Source organism: Neolamprologus multifasciatus, chromosome 23, assembly GCF_963576455.1.
Source record: "Neolamprologus multifasciatus chromosome 23, fNeoMul1.2, whole genome shotgun sequence".
Lineage (NCBI taxonomy): Eukaryota > Metazoa > Chordata > Actinopteri > Cichliformes > Cichlidae > Neolamprologus > Neolamprologus multifasciatus.
This window is the reverse complement of record NC_140460.1, coordinates 31008854-31025541: the sequence shown is the minus strand read 5'-3', so window position 1 is coordinate 31025541 and position 16688 is coordinate 31008854. Positions and strand designations below refer to the sequence as shown.

Below are 16688 nucleotides of genomic sequence, written 5' to 3'. Positions count from 1 at the left end.
CAGGCAGGATGGGATATGGAGCATCGTGCTGCTAAGGCCATTTTAGACCATATCTTGTAGACTTAAAGAATATCAGACTTCATATACTAGTATACGTCATAGAGTATTTGGCTATATTTATCAAATCAAATCAAAGCAAATTTTTTCATAAGCACATTTAAAAACAACACGGGTTGAACCAAAGTGCTGTACATAATGGAAATAGTAAACATTCATAGTAAAAAAAAACAATGAAAGACTAGTCACAATTAAAAGCTAAAGAATACAAGTGTGTTTTCAAGCGGGTTTTAAAAATATCAAATGTCAAGTGCTATATTTATGTGTTTTGAAGTTTTTAGAAAGCACATTTATATTTTTCGGCATTTTTATGGATTTGATGTTTATGAAACTTGGAGTGGAATTGTTACATCTTTGTCTCCCTAGAAAATTCCGACATCCTGCCCCCCCAAAAAGAGAGAAAGAAAATGAGAAAGTCAAAGAGAACAATGCACTCGCTCAGGAGTTATGCAAGCTCCATGTGATGTTTTTTGTTAAGCGAAGTTACTTAAGCATGTGAGGTTGTGGTCAGACTTGAGCAGTTCTAATAAGAATAGGCATTTAAGGTTTCATGCAAAATATCTTAAGTCAGCAGTTTTCTTGCTGACTCAGTTATTTATTTATTTTTTTGTCGATTCAAAAAAGAAATTTGAGCAGCATTCAAGTCAGAGACACTTTCAACAAATAAACAGTCTTTTAGTTTAGAGTCTGTTTAGAGTCGTAGTCAGAACATGTATATGCTGTGAAGACATTGGGTCTCATCTTGGCCACATCCAAGGACTGTTTATTACTTGGTATTGAGGTTTAGGTTAATATTTGTCTTAGTTTAGGGTTGTGTTTAGCCAGTGAGTGGTGAGGGTTACAAGACTACACGATGTATTATGTCAATGAAGGTTCTCATTAAAGAGGAAAGATGTGCATGTGTGGATGTTTGAAGCAGGACTGCAGCAGCTGGTTTTCTTTTCCAATAGTATCTTGGAGTGTATGCATATATGTCTGCATGTCTCTTCCTGTTAAAAGAGTTTTTCCTTCCCACTGTCACTAAGTTCTTGGTCATAGGGGGTCATCTGATTTCTTTGTGTTATTGTAGGGTCTTTACTTTGCAGTATAACGCGCCTTGAGCTGACTGTTGGTGTGATCTGGTGCTATACAAATACATTTGAATTGAAGTTTTTGTACAATGTGTAGATTGGAGACAAAATATAAATTGTTCAAGTGAATCATCTTACCATCGCTCATTTTCAGGTAAAAGTCATAAAAATAATATATAATGTTGATCATTATAAATTCTTTTTCATAAATTTAGACTTTAAAGATAAAGACTTAGTCGGAAAAACTCTTCTCCCCCTGAACCATCAGCAATATGAAGGTTTTGTCTGAGTAGCAACATTTACTGTTCAGGAGAATACTGCAAGTACCTGCGCCATAACAGAGAGCTTAAATGAATATGGCTGAGTGATGATGTCACCAGTGGAGCGCAAACTAACCAATGTAGTGGGTATAACTGAAGCATTAGAGTGGAAACATTAGGCTAATGAGTTTAAATGTCGTGTATTATCTATGTATCATGTTTCCTCTAATCTTAGTTTTTTTCTCTCTCATAGTGATTCAATATACTACAGAGAATAAGGAAACATGTGCCAGGTATGTAAAGAGTAGACATGCTATTTAATTTGCTTACCTACACAGCCAATCAGACATTGTTGGTAAGACATTGAAAAGACATCAAAGACGACTATATTAGGTGTCTTAACAACACTGAGATTTGTTCAAAACAGTGTAAAGAGTAAAAGTTGCTTTCTCAGAATCTGAAGATCTTTCTTAAAAAAAGAAAAGCTCTTTCCTGCAGAAATAATATTTTAAGTTAGTGTCTGCTTGATCTGACACTTGTCCATTCTCATGCCTTGTCTGATGCCATGAATACATATCAAAAAAGCACCGATCGTACTTAAAACTACAACTTTCTCCTTCTCATTTAGATTCCTGCAGCAGTGCTCCCAGAATGCATTTTGCACTGACTATGCCACAGGCTTCTGCTGTCACTGCCAACCAGGCTTCTATGGAAATGGACGCCAGTGTCTGCCTGATGGTTAGATCTTGGCCATTTTTTCTAAGTGCTGTGCCCATTGGTTGTCTTTACATATTAAAGCTGCTTTGTTGTGTGCGTTCTGTGCTGCTCATCCAGGTGCCCCCCAGCGTGTTAGCGGTAAGGTGAGCGGCACTGTGTATGTGGGGTCGACTCCAGTATCGCTGAACAACATTGATCTCCATGCCTACATTGTGGTGGGAGACGGGAGGGCGTATACTGCCATCAGCGAGGTACAACCTGAAAAACAGCCCCATTAATCGTGTACAAGCTTCTTCTATGTTGTAATTAAGATTAAGACAGCCAGTACTTTTTCCATAACAAATTTAAGGAACCAATCTGGTAAGCATTCAGAGTGGGGCTAACTTATCAGATCAGGAGATCAGGAGCAAGGTTTAACTTACAGTCATGAAAAAGAAAGTTTTCAGAGGACTGCACGTAGACGTGAGACAAACTAAGCATACCCTTACTGCTTCCACAGGAATTAAGAGGGTAACCCTAAATCTTTGCTAATCAAATGTTTTTGATTAATTGACATCAGCAGGTTTGAGCACCTCTATAAAAGTTTTGTCAGTTTGCTGGTCTGGAGCATTGAGGTGTGTTAACATAATGGAAATCCCAGTGAATTCATTCCAATGTCAGACCAAGAACTACATCTCAGACTCTACAGCATGCAGCGTGGGCATGCTGAGGCCTGTAGAGTCTGAGTCCATCAATGTTTAATGTCATGACATTAAGCCAACTATAAACTCCTCTGTGTACCAAAGTATATAGGATGATTTCACACTCAGCCTTAAGTGTCCATTGGGGGAATTCGAGTTTTTGGTGTTTCAGTATTTTTTTCAACCACAATTTTTTCAAATCCACCTTGGATTTAATCATTTTTAAGGAAAGGAAATTGAAATATGTTGGTTAAAAAGCCTCTGAAAAAATTAACATCTTAATGTCTTGCATCATTTACGTAAACTTAGTCAACTTAGCAAACTTTATCTCTCTTGGTCAGGTACCAGAACCAGTGGGCTGGGCACTGATGCCAGTTGCACCCATTGGAGAGCTATTTGGATGGCTGTTTGCTTTGGAGCTGCAGAATAGCCAAGCGGGATTCAAACTGACAGGTAAACATGTTTGCACAGTTTTTTGCCTTGTACGTCCTGATTCTTGACATTCTGGAGAGACATGAGGGAACTCCTTAATAGCAAGGACATCGTGTGTCTGTTTCTTTGCATGTGTGTGTTTCTGGTCTCCCAGCCAGATGTAGTGTCTCCAGGGATGTGATGTGATATCAGTCTTCCCCCTCCCCTCACTAATGGGAAACAGCTGTGTGGTTGTGTTAGTGTGTAACCATTGTAGAAACTGCACTTTTTCTGAAATGTAGCTTCTGCATGTTTGTTATATATAAACCAGTAAATAAAAGATTGATGATTATTTGTGTTACAAGGTGCTGAGTTCAGTCGTCACGCAGAGGTTGTATTTTACCCTGGCAACCAGCGCTTGTTAATTATTCAGACGGCCCGTGGCCTCGATGACCACAACCACCTAACCGTGGGTACTGTAATCAGCGGCAGTGTGCCCTTCCTTCCTCCTGGTGCTGAAGTTACCATGGAGCCCTTCAAAGAGACTTACCAGTACTACCCCTCAGGTAAAGTCAAGGATTGAAAAGTATACATCATTCGATTGCCCTTTTTGTTGCTTAAAGTGACTCCATCTCTCTTTCTACAGTTGCAACCTCCACCTCTATTAGAGAGTATTCAGTGGTTACAGCAGACCGAGGGTCCGAGTCCTTCTCTTTCCAGCTGAAACAGAATATCACCTACCGTGACTGCCCACACAACAACCAAGCTGCCACCCCGGAGACTTTGCAGATCCTTATGGAGAGGGTGTTTGTCATGTTTGTGAAGGAGGAGCGGATCCTGAGATACGCCATCACCAACAAAATCAGCCCAGTTAGAGGTGAGACAAACTATGTTTACAGAGATCACACTTTAATAGCAATTCACAGGTGGTCCAGTTACTGTATATACTACATATTTACTCGTATAATGTGTGAGTTTTAACATGGTAGTGTTTTCTTAAATCGACCATAGCAAGTAGTGCTTTGACCTGAAGTAAAGTGAACATTTGCGACTTGTCAAGCCTCTGACCACACATAATGCAAAGTTCTTATAAAATCAAGTCAACAAATTTAGACACATGAACAGCAAACAACAACACAACACAACAGCAGTTTAAAAAAGTATTTATTGGCCAGCGATAAAAAATAATAAGAATAACATTAAATTTTAGCTAACATTAGCAGGAAGAATTTGTCTACTGAAGTCTGTCTAGACAGAAATGTGCTCGCCAAGTGATTGCTATGGCCCACATCAATAGGGCGTTTGATTCATGAAGGGACTGTTTGGTTTCGGGATAATATTTGTCTTTCCCTGCCGACAGAGACAGATTGCAAGCTGACATAAGAAAATACTGTCTTGAGTAGTTTCCCCTTGTTATAAAATTATAAAAGTATTCGGTAAATCAACTACATTTGCTTCACGCTGTAATTGCCAGCATGGGTGTGGTTAGCAGGCCAGCTGGCATTTTTTGTGCCAAAAGTGAAAAAGTTATCATTTTCATGATACTTGGTATATAGATATAGGTATTTAGTACACATGCCATTCCCCTACTTGTAATATAAGATAAATAACGCATGGTACAATGGACAGTGTTTACAAGGTTGCACACATTTTATGAACCTAAACTCATGAAAAGATAACTGACACTGCAGTTCACTTAATGACTGGAGGTGTCGATAACTGTGACAATTTTTTGAGCTGACATTTTTCTTTAAATGGTAAATGGACTGATTGTTATATAGCGCTTTTTTACTCTCCCAGAGTACTCAAAGCCCTCTATGCAATATGCCACGTTCACACAAGTTGCTCAAACTGTTTCTCAGCAAGCTGTCATAAAAACATCTATTAGATACTCTGATACATGATACAGTCATACATGATGACCAAAAAACCAGGCTGTTCTCCAAACTGAAACAATTTAAAGTCTAAATCAACAAATCTTATGGTTCTAATGGCTAAATGGATTTCAGACCATCCCTGTCATGTATATTTTATGATCTACCAGTTGTGTCTGTTTGCGTATGGCATTCCATATGGACAGTTTCTGGTGAGGGGTTTTCACCCACCACAAACATCTTCCTTTGCAGTCTTCCAAAAACCCAACTGCACGTTGCTGGATGCAGATCAAGCTGTCTGTTGTCGAATGCTAACTGGTTGACAAGTGGGCCGTAACAGCAAAGGGAGTCGCAACAGAGTTCGGCAGAGGAAAGAGAGAAGCACACAAAACTCCATCAAAGATAATAATAAAGAATACAATATGAAAACCACAGATAGTGACTGCAGTGGACAAGTCCCATCATTTTTAACACTTGCTTTCACTTCAGTTCTTTGTATGTTATAACTTGGATGGACCAACAACACAAGCCAGACTAGTCCCGAGAATGGTTGTAGCACATATTTTGTAACTTCAGTCTTTCAGCTTCAGTCAATGCCTACAGTGTTGGAAACATGACTTCTCTTCCAGAGCCTTTAACCATTCAGCTATTAATTTTTGCAGGGTTGCCACAGAAACCTCAGCCAAACCAATGGCACAGAGTTGGATAGAGCACAGGTTTAAGAACACATGCTGTGGATTTACAGATTGAAACCATAGAAAATGTTGTCATAATGTCTCCATTTTCACTTCAGTGTCTACCATGGGGCAGACACACCAGACCCTTTTAAGGATAATTTGAACCACAGTTTACGTCACAGCTGTCACAGCTGTCTTTAAGGATTTTAACAAATTCAGCTGCAGATGAATCCAGACATGTGTTAACACAGTTAACCAAAAGAGCTGGTCAAGGAGCAGGCCAACAGAATTTAATGAGAACTTAGCATGAGTGGAAAAAAAATCTCAGTGTTGAAAAAAAAAAGATTTGCCTTACTGTTGGACTCTGTTTTTAAAAGCACCTTCTGTTTCCAGAGCACAAGCCAAAACCACCAAACCAGATTGGTTTGGTTCTGTGGCATTTGCCCCCAAGTTTGTGTTCTGCCTTATCGTCTGCAACCTAGGAATAAAAAAGTAATGTGCTTGGAATACTACTCAGTAATTGTTATAATTATTAAAGTATTATTGGTGCAACTAACTCTGTTTACAACTTTTATGGACAGAATTTTTAGGAGCCATGAAGAGGCAGAGGATGTGAGTTTTAGTAAACTCACTTTCACACTGGATCCACTTGTGTGTGGTGGCTGACAATTAGCAGCTCAGAGTCTGAGTCTCTGGTTCTCAGCTGAGAAACTGTGGATGGCCTCTCCAGGATGGGAAGGAGGGTATTTAAAAGTACCTCTCTTCTGTGGAACCAGCTTCCACTTTGGAATTGGGAGATAGACAGCCTTTATTCTAGATTTAAGATTAGGCTCAAAACTTTCCCTTTTGATGAAGCTTATAGTAAGGATTGGATGACAGGTGACACTGAACCCTCCCTTGGTACGTCCCAATAGACTTAGGCTGCTGGGGGTTTCCCATGGTGCACTGAGCATTTCTTATTCTTCTTCACCTTAATCTAATGATCAAGGAACTGACCTCACAGCCCATTGTTCCTTCAGTGGGCTGGTTTCAGTCATTATGCAAATGTACTGTTTATAAGATTGAGGAAACCTGCAGTCAGCTGAGACTGAAGGAGTCACTTGGATGGGCGACGAAACGTTTCTCCCACTGAAAACGCCACGTCCAGATGAACACAATCAACCTTTTGGGACACAGCATCGTATTTCATCATTAGTTATTGTTAATCTCTGGCTGACTTCCACATTGTCTCTTTAGTTCAGTCTTCCTTTCTTACCCCTCCCCAACCAGTCACAACAGATTGCTGTACCTCCATGAGCCTGGCTGTGCTGGAGTTTTCTTCAATTCATTTTAATTTGATTTTATTTGTAATGTCAAATCACAACAACAGTTGCCTTAAGGGGCTTTATATTGTAAGATAAAGACCCTAAAAATTTAGACAACAATAAGATAACCCCCTATTAGCTAAGGCTTTGGAGAAAGTGGGAAGAAAAACTTCCTTTTAACGGGAAGAAACCTCTGGCAGAACCAGAAATTTAGGGAGGGGCAGACTTTGCTACCACCGGTTGGGGGTGAGGGGAGGAAGACAAATCAAAGACATCTGCTTTCTGTTAAAAGAGAGTGGGGTTATCTGATTGTTGGGGTTTTCTCTGTAGTATTTTAGGGTCTTTACCTTAGAATACAAAGCCTCTTGAGGCAACTGTTTTTGTGATTTGGTTCTATATAAATTGAATTGAATTGAACTGAAATGAATTGAATGTTCTCCCCGTGTTTGCGTGGGTTCCCTCCGGGTACTCTGGCTTAGTCCCACCGTCCAAAGACATGCAGCTTGTGGGGATAGGTTAACTGATTAATCCAAATTGTCCATAGGTGTGAATGCGGGAGTGAATGTGAGTGCAAATGGTTGTCTGTCTCTGTGTGTTAGCACTGGGACAGACTGGCGACCTGTCCAGGGTGTACCCTCTAGTCCTATGACAGCTGAGATAGGCTCCAGTGCCCCCCGCAACCCTGAGAAGGATAAGCGGAAGCGAATGGATGGATGAATTGAATCAAGTAGCTCAGGCGGTAGAGCAGGTCATCTACTGATCGGAAGGTTGGTGGTTCGATTCCTGGCTTCCCCTGGTCTGCATGCCAAATATCCTTGGGCAAGATACCACATTGCTCTCCAATGCATCCATTGTAGTATGAATCTGTGTGTGAATTAAGAAAATGTGCTTGGGTGAATGCACAAGTTGTGTAAAGTGCTTTGAGTGCTCAGAAGAGTAGAAAAGTGCTATATAAGAACCAGTTTACCATTTACTATGTTTCTTTGATGGCCTGGGAAAGAACAGCTGGAGGTAATGACCTTGGAAAAGAACATCTGGGCACTTCTGCTAGAACTTTGACATGATTTCAAATAAGTGATGAAATTGAATTGATCGAAGGTCTTTAGGTATCAAAAGAATAAAGGATCATTCGGAATTCAACTGCGTCCTACAACTTACATTTTATTTTTCGCTGCGTTGTTCACAGAATAGTAACTGTAGGCAGTCAGGTCCTGTGCTATCCAAGGTATGGGTTGGATTTGAATGTGTTTGGGGAGTGTGTGTGGTTGACAGGCATATTTGATGTAATCTTTCCTATTTACAGTTTTATCGTTGTTAAAGCTTTACTGCACCCAAGTGAATGGTAAATCAAGCACTTTGAGAATCACAGAGGTCTTTGTGGCTTGCTAAGCCAAAGAAAAGATCCTTTTAGATGAATTATGTTACATTAGATGAAAAGTTTTTCAACAATTTTTCCCGCATTGTTTTTAATTTTTATGTCCATTATCTTCATCTGCTCTCCTTAAAACAATGGAAGAAAAAATGTTCATAGATATATAAACACAGGACAGAACATGTGTTGTGTTCTTTTTCTGTCAACATGCAGCAGTTGTGCTGTCTTTACCCACTTTGTCTGCTGAAAAGCAGATAGTGACAGTTGGATACGTGACCTTGTAAGATGACGGGAAAATGAAGTCTGAAAAAGAATTTGAGACAGACACCACCACCTTGTTTTTGGATTCAGACCAGGAATCTGTTGTTGAGACGTCAGCACGCTGATTAAAAACGTTATGATGACATATCTCACACATGCACATGTTCACACACAATGATCCACCCAGACCACAGCTGGAAGAGCTTTTGGGGATAAGGGATTTTGTAAACATGGGTCAAGTATGAGCCTGTCACACAGAGGGCATACATGTGTGCTGTGGAGTGTGTGTGTGTGTGTGTGTGTGGGGGGGGGGGGGGGGGGGGGGAGGGGTGTCTTGAATGGGGGTTGCCAGGTAGAATAGCTGACTAGTGATGTCATGAGAATTGTGGAAGAAAAGACGCTGAACTGACAGGTAAACCAGTAGATTTGTTACATTGTTACGTACATTAGTGTCAAGCTAAAATTGGTGGACCTGCCTACTCCACTAGCACACTTGGCTTTCTACTCACGCATACGCTTTATTAAACTGCAAATTAACTAGTTGTGGTATAGTTTATTGAGGGCCCCCTATTTTTAATGATTTAATTGAATCTAATGTAGCCACCTGTTATTTAAAGTATTGGAGTAAATAGTTTTGAAGTAAATATTTGAAATTATTCATCCATCTGAAGCCTATCCCAGCTGTCTTAAGGTGGGAGGCAGGGTACATCCTGGACAGGTCACCAGTCTGTCTCAGGGCTAACAGATAGACAAAGACAACCATTTGCACTCACATTCACACCCATAGGCAATTTAGTGTTTTCCTATCCCCACTAACTGCATGTCTTTGGACTGTGGAAGGAAGCCGGTACAACCGGGGAGAACCCACGCAACATGGTGATAATAATAATAATAATAATGGATTGCATTTATATAGCGCTTTTCGGGACCCCTCAAAGCACTTTACAATTCCACTATTCATGCACTCTCACATTCATACACTGGTGAAGGCAAGCTACAGTTGTAGCCACAGCTGCCCTGGGGCAGACTGACAGAAGTGAGGCTGCCATCGGCCCCTCTGGCCATCACCAGTAGACAGTAGGTGAAGTGTCTTGCCCAAGGACACAACGACCGAGACTGGGGCTCGAACCGGCAACTTTCCGATTACAAGACGAACACCCAACTCTTGAGCCACAATCGTCCCTGTGAGAACATGTAAACTCCGTACAGAAAGACCCCACCGTGCCACGGTGCCGCTAAAATGATTCATCCATCCATTCGCTTCCGCTTATCCTTTTCAGGGTCGCGGGGGGCGCTGAAACCTATCTCAGCTGTCATAGGGCGAGAGGCGGGGTACACCCTGGACAGGTCACCCGTCTGTCGCAGGGCTAACATACAGAGACAGACAATCATTCGCACTCACATTCACTCCCACATTCACACCTATGGCCAATTTAGATTTCATTTTAGACCTAAAATGATTCATATTTGTCTTAATTATCTGGATTTTGCTTTGAACAAACATCTCGTCATTTTAAAGAGTCTGAGTCTGTTAATGAGACTCGGGCCCCTGTTGTACATTCCCCGTAGTGCAAAAGCCAAAGCTGCATATTTTAAAAGAACTGCATGTTAATTGCCCCCATGTTTTAAGCACCATGCCTGCAGTTAGTTTTTTATTTCCAGCCTCCCTTTAGCTAACTGTTGACACCACTATGGATTCATTTGGGTAGTTTTCTCCTTAGCTGTGCTGTTTTTTTTTTTAGCCCGATAAACCACTTAAATCCAGCTTTTAGTGCATTCAGATGATTCAGTGTTGCTGGACTTTAAGTGTCCAGTGCATAAACCCAGTTTGTTTGTGTCTACGTGTTTATGTGTGTGTGGAGGAGATTTTTGAAAAGCAACAGGTGGGAAACTGCACTCACCACTTTGATGATGATGATGATGATGATGATGATGGTGTGTGTGTGTGTGTGTGTGTGTGTGTGTGTGTGTGTGCATGCGTGCGTGCTTCTCCCATTCTCTCTCTCTTTAATTATCCCTCAGCCTTTTCTTCAGTCCATGTGTATCTCACCCTCTCATCTCCCCTTCTTTACCGCCACATTCAGACTTTGCAGGGTCTCTCTCTCTCTCTCTCTCTCTCTCTCTCTATCTCTGTGATAATGAGCCAAAATTGCTCTCTGGCCTCAGGAGATGAAAACAAGCTGCGTGTGTGTATGTTTGTTTTTGTTTATGTGCAAGTGTATCGTTGTTTATGGCATATGATGAAGCTGACAGTAAAGCAAAAGCCCAGCATGAAACACTCTAAGATTATTAAAAACAGATATTATAACAGATGTGTTCATGTGCATAACTGAGAATATTTTACATCCCAGCCAACTGGACCCGACTAACTATAGATGTCCTTGAAATAAAAGCGAAACTATGCAGAAACTGAAGGTTTGTGTTTGAGCCGAATCTAAATTCCATATTTGGGCCAATATTTAAATTGTGTGGGTAGAAGGAATATTTAAAGAATGCATGAGCAGTGTGGGGTATTTTACATTAGATAATATTTTTACATGACACGAGACCAAAGTTATCGATCAAAGATGCTGAGACTTGTTTTAACGACACTATAATATTGCTTAATGTTAAAGTTATAATAATACAAAAAAATAAGAGTTGGAGCATTCTTATAACAGTGCCAGGATCATTGCTGTATCCTGCTGTACAGAAACAATTTGAAGCATATTTATTCATCTTTAACATTTCTGTTTTTTCCCCCATGGTTTTCTTTGCTCTTTCGTTTATATTTCTGATTTTCTCAAAATTAGTCTGAGGTTTGTTTTTGAAATTGTCTGTCTGAGCCACGCAGCAGTATGAAGAAACCCTGAACTCACATCCGCTCACTCATCCCTCTGTCCATGTGTCTAACCCCCCCCCCCCCCCCCCCCCCCCATATGCGTCTAAGCATGTCCATATGTTGAACGTAGAGAACATGGAGATGAAGGGAGTTGCTTCCTAAGAGGAGTCCGTCCTGTGGGAGTTTGTCTGGAGTGATTTTACATGTGTGTTTGGTTAACTTGCCCTGTAATCATTGCCCTAATCATTGACGTTTCACTAAATAATCCAGACCTCAGTTGATCTGAGTTCAGGATATTTGGTGTGTAGCAGATTTTGTGTGGTTGTCTGGTTGAATTTTCTCACACCAGCTTTAACAATGTTGCTCTTTTATGTCTAATGCAGTTTATTTTCAGATCATAATGTCTGTTAATGTTATTGTCTGCTTCTTTAAATTCTTTCTTTTTTAACATTTGTTGAAGGTGCCACTTTTAATGTGCTTTGAAAGACTAGAAAATGAAAATGAAATCAAATGGACAACAGGACATTACTGACAGTACACAAGCAATTTTTTTTCTAATAGAGTAGCTTTGCATGATTTCCATCAGGTTACCTGAAACAAGCCATTTTACCTGCTTTTGGCTCTTTAGGCCATCTTTCGTCTCATTGGCTGCTACTCCTAAACAGAAGGTTTTACCAGCAAGTGGGTGGGGCTTCTGTAACCATAGCCAAAACAATTTGACTGAGATGACTAGAACAGGGATATGGTCTCTCCTTGTCATCATACAGAGCCAGTGTAAGACAAAATAATGTCTGAAATAGAGGAAATATTGAATTATTTTTAAGGCTGACCTCAAATGAAACTTTGAACATGAAAAATCCAACATGGCAGAAGTATATATATTATATTAAATAAGGAAATTATATTAGACACTGGTTACAGGGAGTTATATGAAAGTTAGCATATAAAAAGTACTTAAGCTTACTTATTTGTGTAAATGGGAAGTCCTCTTCACACACACTAAGGTTAATTATTCCACAGGATTCCTTGCAAGAGCCAATTCTATTTACATTATACATGCTATCCTTAGCCAGCATTATTAGAAGGAATAGCATACATTTTCTCTGCTATGCAGATGATACCCAGCTTATCTATCCATGAAACCAGATGACAAATACCAACTAGTTAGACTGTAGGCATGTATAAAAGACATAAAGATCTGGATGACCTGTTTCTAAATTCAGACAAAACTGAGTTATTGTACTCGACCCTAAAAATCATAGACACCTGGTGTCCAAACGGATCCTCTCTCCAGCAGCACTGTTAGGAATCTTGGAGTAATTTTCCACTGTCACTCTCGGTCACTGTTAAGTTGCATCCACTGTGATTAAAAACACAATCCTTTCTTTTTCTTCCCTCATGAAATGGAAGCTCCAGGCCCTGAGCTGTACAACCCTTGCTATGCCGGGACCCACGACTGTGACACCACAGCCCAGTGCATCCCGTTAGAGGACCTGGCTTTCCAGTGCCAGTGCGCTACTGGTTATACAGGAGATGGGCACAACTGTTACGGTATCTATCTGTGTCTGTGTCGGTCCTTCTGTGAACAAGCACATAGAGTGAATTCTTCTGTGGATATACTGTGCAGCAATGAGATGGTTTATGTACAGAGTGCTTCCTCTGCCTTTGTTTAGTCTAGCGTTTTCTGTCGCATACAAAATGTCGAAGTCCAAGACAGTTTTTCTGTGTTTTATCAACATCTGTCCAGCCAGTGTAGAGGGGTCAAGTACAGGCTGGTTGAGCAGAATCGTCTGTAATCACTCTTTTCTTTTTTCTTTTCTTTTTTTTTCTTTTCTTCATCCTTCCTCTCCAGCCGTCTCTTCAAGGTTAATTTTCAAGTTAAAAGGGCCTTCAGGACTTCAAGCTGGTGTGTGGTCTGTCATTAGCCCAGCAGCAGGTCTTTTTCGCTGCTGACAGCAAAGAAAGCCCCAGGCTCATCCTAAGTTCTCATGGATGGGCCTCAGTGCGCCTTTCTGCTCAGATGATCTCCATGTTGTATTACACAATGCATTTTACAGTCATGTGAGGAAAAAAAATGTGCACAAGACTCGCCACCATTTCTCAGTTTAGCAGCAATAACTTGAAGTAATTGTTTTCTTTACGACTTATCATTATTTCACGTTGTTGTGGAGGAGTTTTGGCTCATTATTCTTTGCAGTGCCACTTCAGGTCATTGAAGTTTGCAGGCATTCGTTTCTGCACAGTTCTCTTAACCCTTTAAAACCGGTCAGAGCGGGCACGCTCTGTTTTGCGTAACTAATTTAAATCCGGGTAGCACTGCAACCATGTAAGCTAGCGCAATCATTTGTTTTGCATATGAAACCGGAGGAGTTGTACTTACATCTTATGCCATCAGCTTGTCCTCGGTCACAGTTTCCTTCCACATATAGCTTTGCAAAAACTGCATAAAAAGCACTTGCAGCAACAAAAACATAATATTCCAGAAACACGCTTTGCCGATCCGATCAGCTGTTTGAAACACTTCCTACGTTGGAATAGACGTCAGCGCGAACTATCGCATGTTCTCCATGTCCTGCCCGAAACCGGAAGTGACGTCATTTTGCGGAAATGTAGTTTTTTTTTTACCATCAGGGCCTCATGAGCCTATACTGGTGTTTTTAAAAGTTATGTTTGACTTTATGACTTTCTGTGTCATTTCTGGGATGCTTAGGACTCATATTGCACTGCTGGAAATTGTTTATTTTAATGCATATGCTGCTTTTTTGCAAATTTGCATTATAATATTTATTTTCATTTTTCCTGCAGTATATAAAAATTGGTGTATTTCAAAAATCAAACTATGAAGACACTCAAAATAAATTTCCTGTGGTGGGAAACTATTTTGTGCAACTTTTTTGTATTTACCGTTTTGAGGGATAAGTCTCTTAAATTTCTCTAACTAGAAATATATGTTAAAAAAACAAAAACGATTTTCAATTTTTTTGTAGTTTATTGCACTTTTTTGCAATTTATGTAATTACTATGCACTTAATGCAGACATATTATTACAATCTGGGCTATAATGGTTGTATTGATGTATAGCAACTTGAAATGCTCCCAAAAATGGCTCCACAGCATGAAAAATATAATATAAGCTCTGGCGGACTTGGTTCTATGGCAGGTCTTAAAGGGTTAATGTCCCTCCACACATATTAATCGGGTAAAGATCTGGACTTCGAATGGTTTGATGCAACACCTTGATTCTTTTCTTTTTCAGCATTTCTGTTGTAGATTTGTTGGCACGCTTGAGATTCTTATCCTTTTGCATAGCCAAAGTATGTCCAAGCTTCAGCTGTAAGACAGATGGCCTGACATTTGTCTAGAATACTTTGGTATGCAGAGGAGATCCTGGTCGACTTAATGGCTACAAAGTCCCCAGGTCCCTCAAATTAACCCTGAATCATCACTCCTCCACCAACGTTTAATATTTAACATGCTAACTGAGGTCTGTAGAGTCTGAGTTGTAACTCGTCAGTTGTACTGACTACCATTTACTTCTTGGAAGATTGTGGCATTGTGTTAGCACACACCTGGATGTGTCAGAACAGCAAACTGCCAAAACCCCTGCTTTTCTAGAGGTGCTCAAACTTGGTGATGATCGCTTAATCAAGGGAAGCACCTGACTGTTATTTACCCTCTTAATTCCTTTAGAAGCTGTTAAGGGTGTACTCCTAGACTGCACAGGGTCCTATGAAACCTTGCTTTTTCTTTTTATACAGTAAAAGCACCAGTAATGAGCCCTAATTACAGCTTTTACATGTGTTGACAAGGAATTCCTGATTTACAGACTTGTAAATTTAAAGAAAAGCTAATTTCTCTGTCTCCCTCTCTGCAGACATAGATGAGTGCGCTGAGGGTTTGGGCACATGTGGGGATAATTCTGAGTGTGTGAACCTGCCTGGGAGTCACCGCTGTCACTGCCAGAGGGGCTACGAATTTGGCTACGATGGGCGTACCTGTGTTGGTGAGTTTGGAAATTCCTTCAAGAAATGCACAAAACATCTGTATAAAATGTGAGAGGAAATTTTTTTGCAAAGTCAGTAGATCTCATCAGTTATTACGGGTCGCTCTGAGGGAAACATGAATGTCTTGACATCAATCAATGGAACTGTATCCAATAATTTCATTAGAAGCCAAAAATGTTGTGCTTCTTTTCTATGTTCTTTTACTTCTCGTCCACCTCTTTTGCTATCTCTTGCATGAATTCTTCGTCTTTTGCCTCTCAGATTGTTTACATTAAGGGCTGATATCAACTTCCTTGCGACACTTGCAGCCGGCACATTCTGAACTGCCTCCTATCAGTTTAATCACATCATCAGCAACAAGTGTGAACATTTTCAGTTGGTCTGCATAAGAACTGACATGTGTTGCATCATCTATCATCAGTTTATTGTTGGAAAACCCTTTCTTATGAGCTCTTATTTTGAAAATTTTCACTATTTGTCAGCTGGCTAGCCAGGTGACTGGTGTTGTGGCGCTCGGTGTTATTCAATTGCTTCTCTAGAGAGGATCCAGTCCCTCGGTTGATGATGATGATGATGACGGTGGTGGAGGGCTGATGATTAGCTTCAGCGAACAGACAGTTAATTTCAACTAAACCGAATGTTTAGCATTTCAGAATTCCCACTTAAGAATATCCCCTGTGTGCAAAGAAATCAACTGGAAGCCATAACACCGTGTCAGTTTTATCAATCTCTGCTTAGAAACGTGCGGGTTTCTGCTGACTTTTTAAGCTGTGGCATCCTGTGTGCTTTCACATACCGTACCTTTGATGCAAATGCAAATTTTAACCAAATATGTGCACACATATATTTTGTGGCAACCACATCATTCTTCCATTCTGCCTTTGTTGCATTTTATCCGTTGTCAGCTGGACTAACTGCCCCCCTGAGAAGTGTTCTCGGAGCATTTTGTCCTCCAAGTTCCAAAATGAGTTGAATATTTGGAAAAAGGTCCACTTGTTTGTCCAAGCAGAGCTACAATATTTCTTCATCCACAGCTGCAAAAAGCTAGAAAACACAGGCAGAGGGGAGGATAGATGAGAAATGTGAGAACAGAACTAATGTGAGAACGACAGGGTGAGATTAGACAGGGCGGGTGGGGGTTAAGGGAAAGACAAATGGAGCAATGGCACAATGTGTTTGT

The 16688-nt window shown here is 40.5% G+C and overlaps 1 protein-coding gene across 1 annotated transcript in view; it reads left to right on the top strand.

Annotated features, from left to right (window-relative positions):
- nid2a (nidogen 2a (osteonidogen)) overlaps window positions 1-16688 on the top strand; it is a 52816-nt gene that overhangs the window by 19591 nt on the left and 16537 nt on the right. The window contains exons 9-16 of the mRNA XM_085150701.1: window positions 1641-1680; window positions 2016-2125; window positions 2222-2355; window positions 3126-3237; window positions 3561-3761; window positions 3842-4072; window positions 12915-13055; window positions 15379-15507. Coding sequence (XP_085006827.1) covers window positions 1641-1680; window positions 2016-2125; window positions 2222-2355; window positions 3126-3237; window positions 3561-3761; window positions 3842-4072; window positions 12915-13055; window positions 15379-15507 — 1098 coding nt within the window. The remainder of the gene's footprint in view (window positions 1-1640; window positions 1681-2015; window positions 2126-2221; window positions 2356-3125; window positions 3238-3560; window positions 3762-3841; window positions 4073-12914; window positions 13056-15378; window positions 15508-16688) is intronic.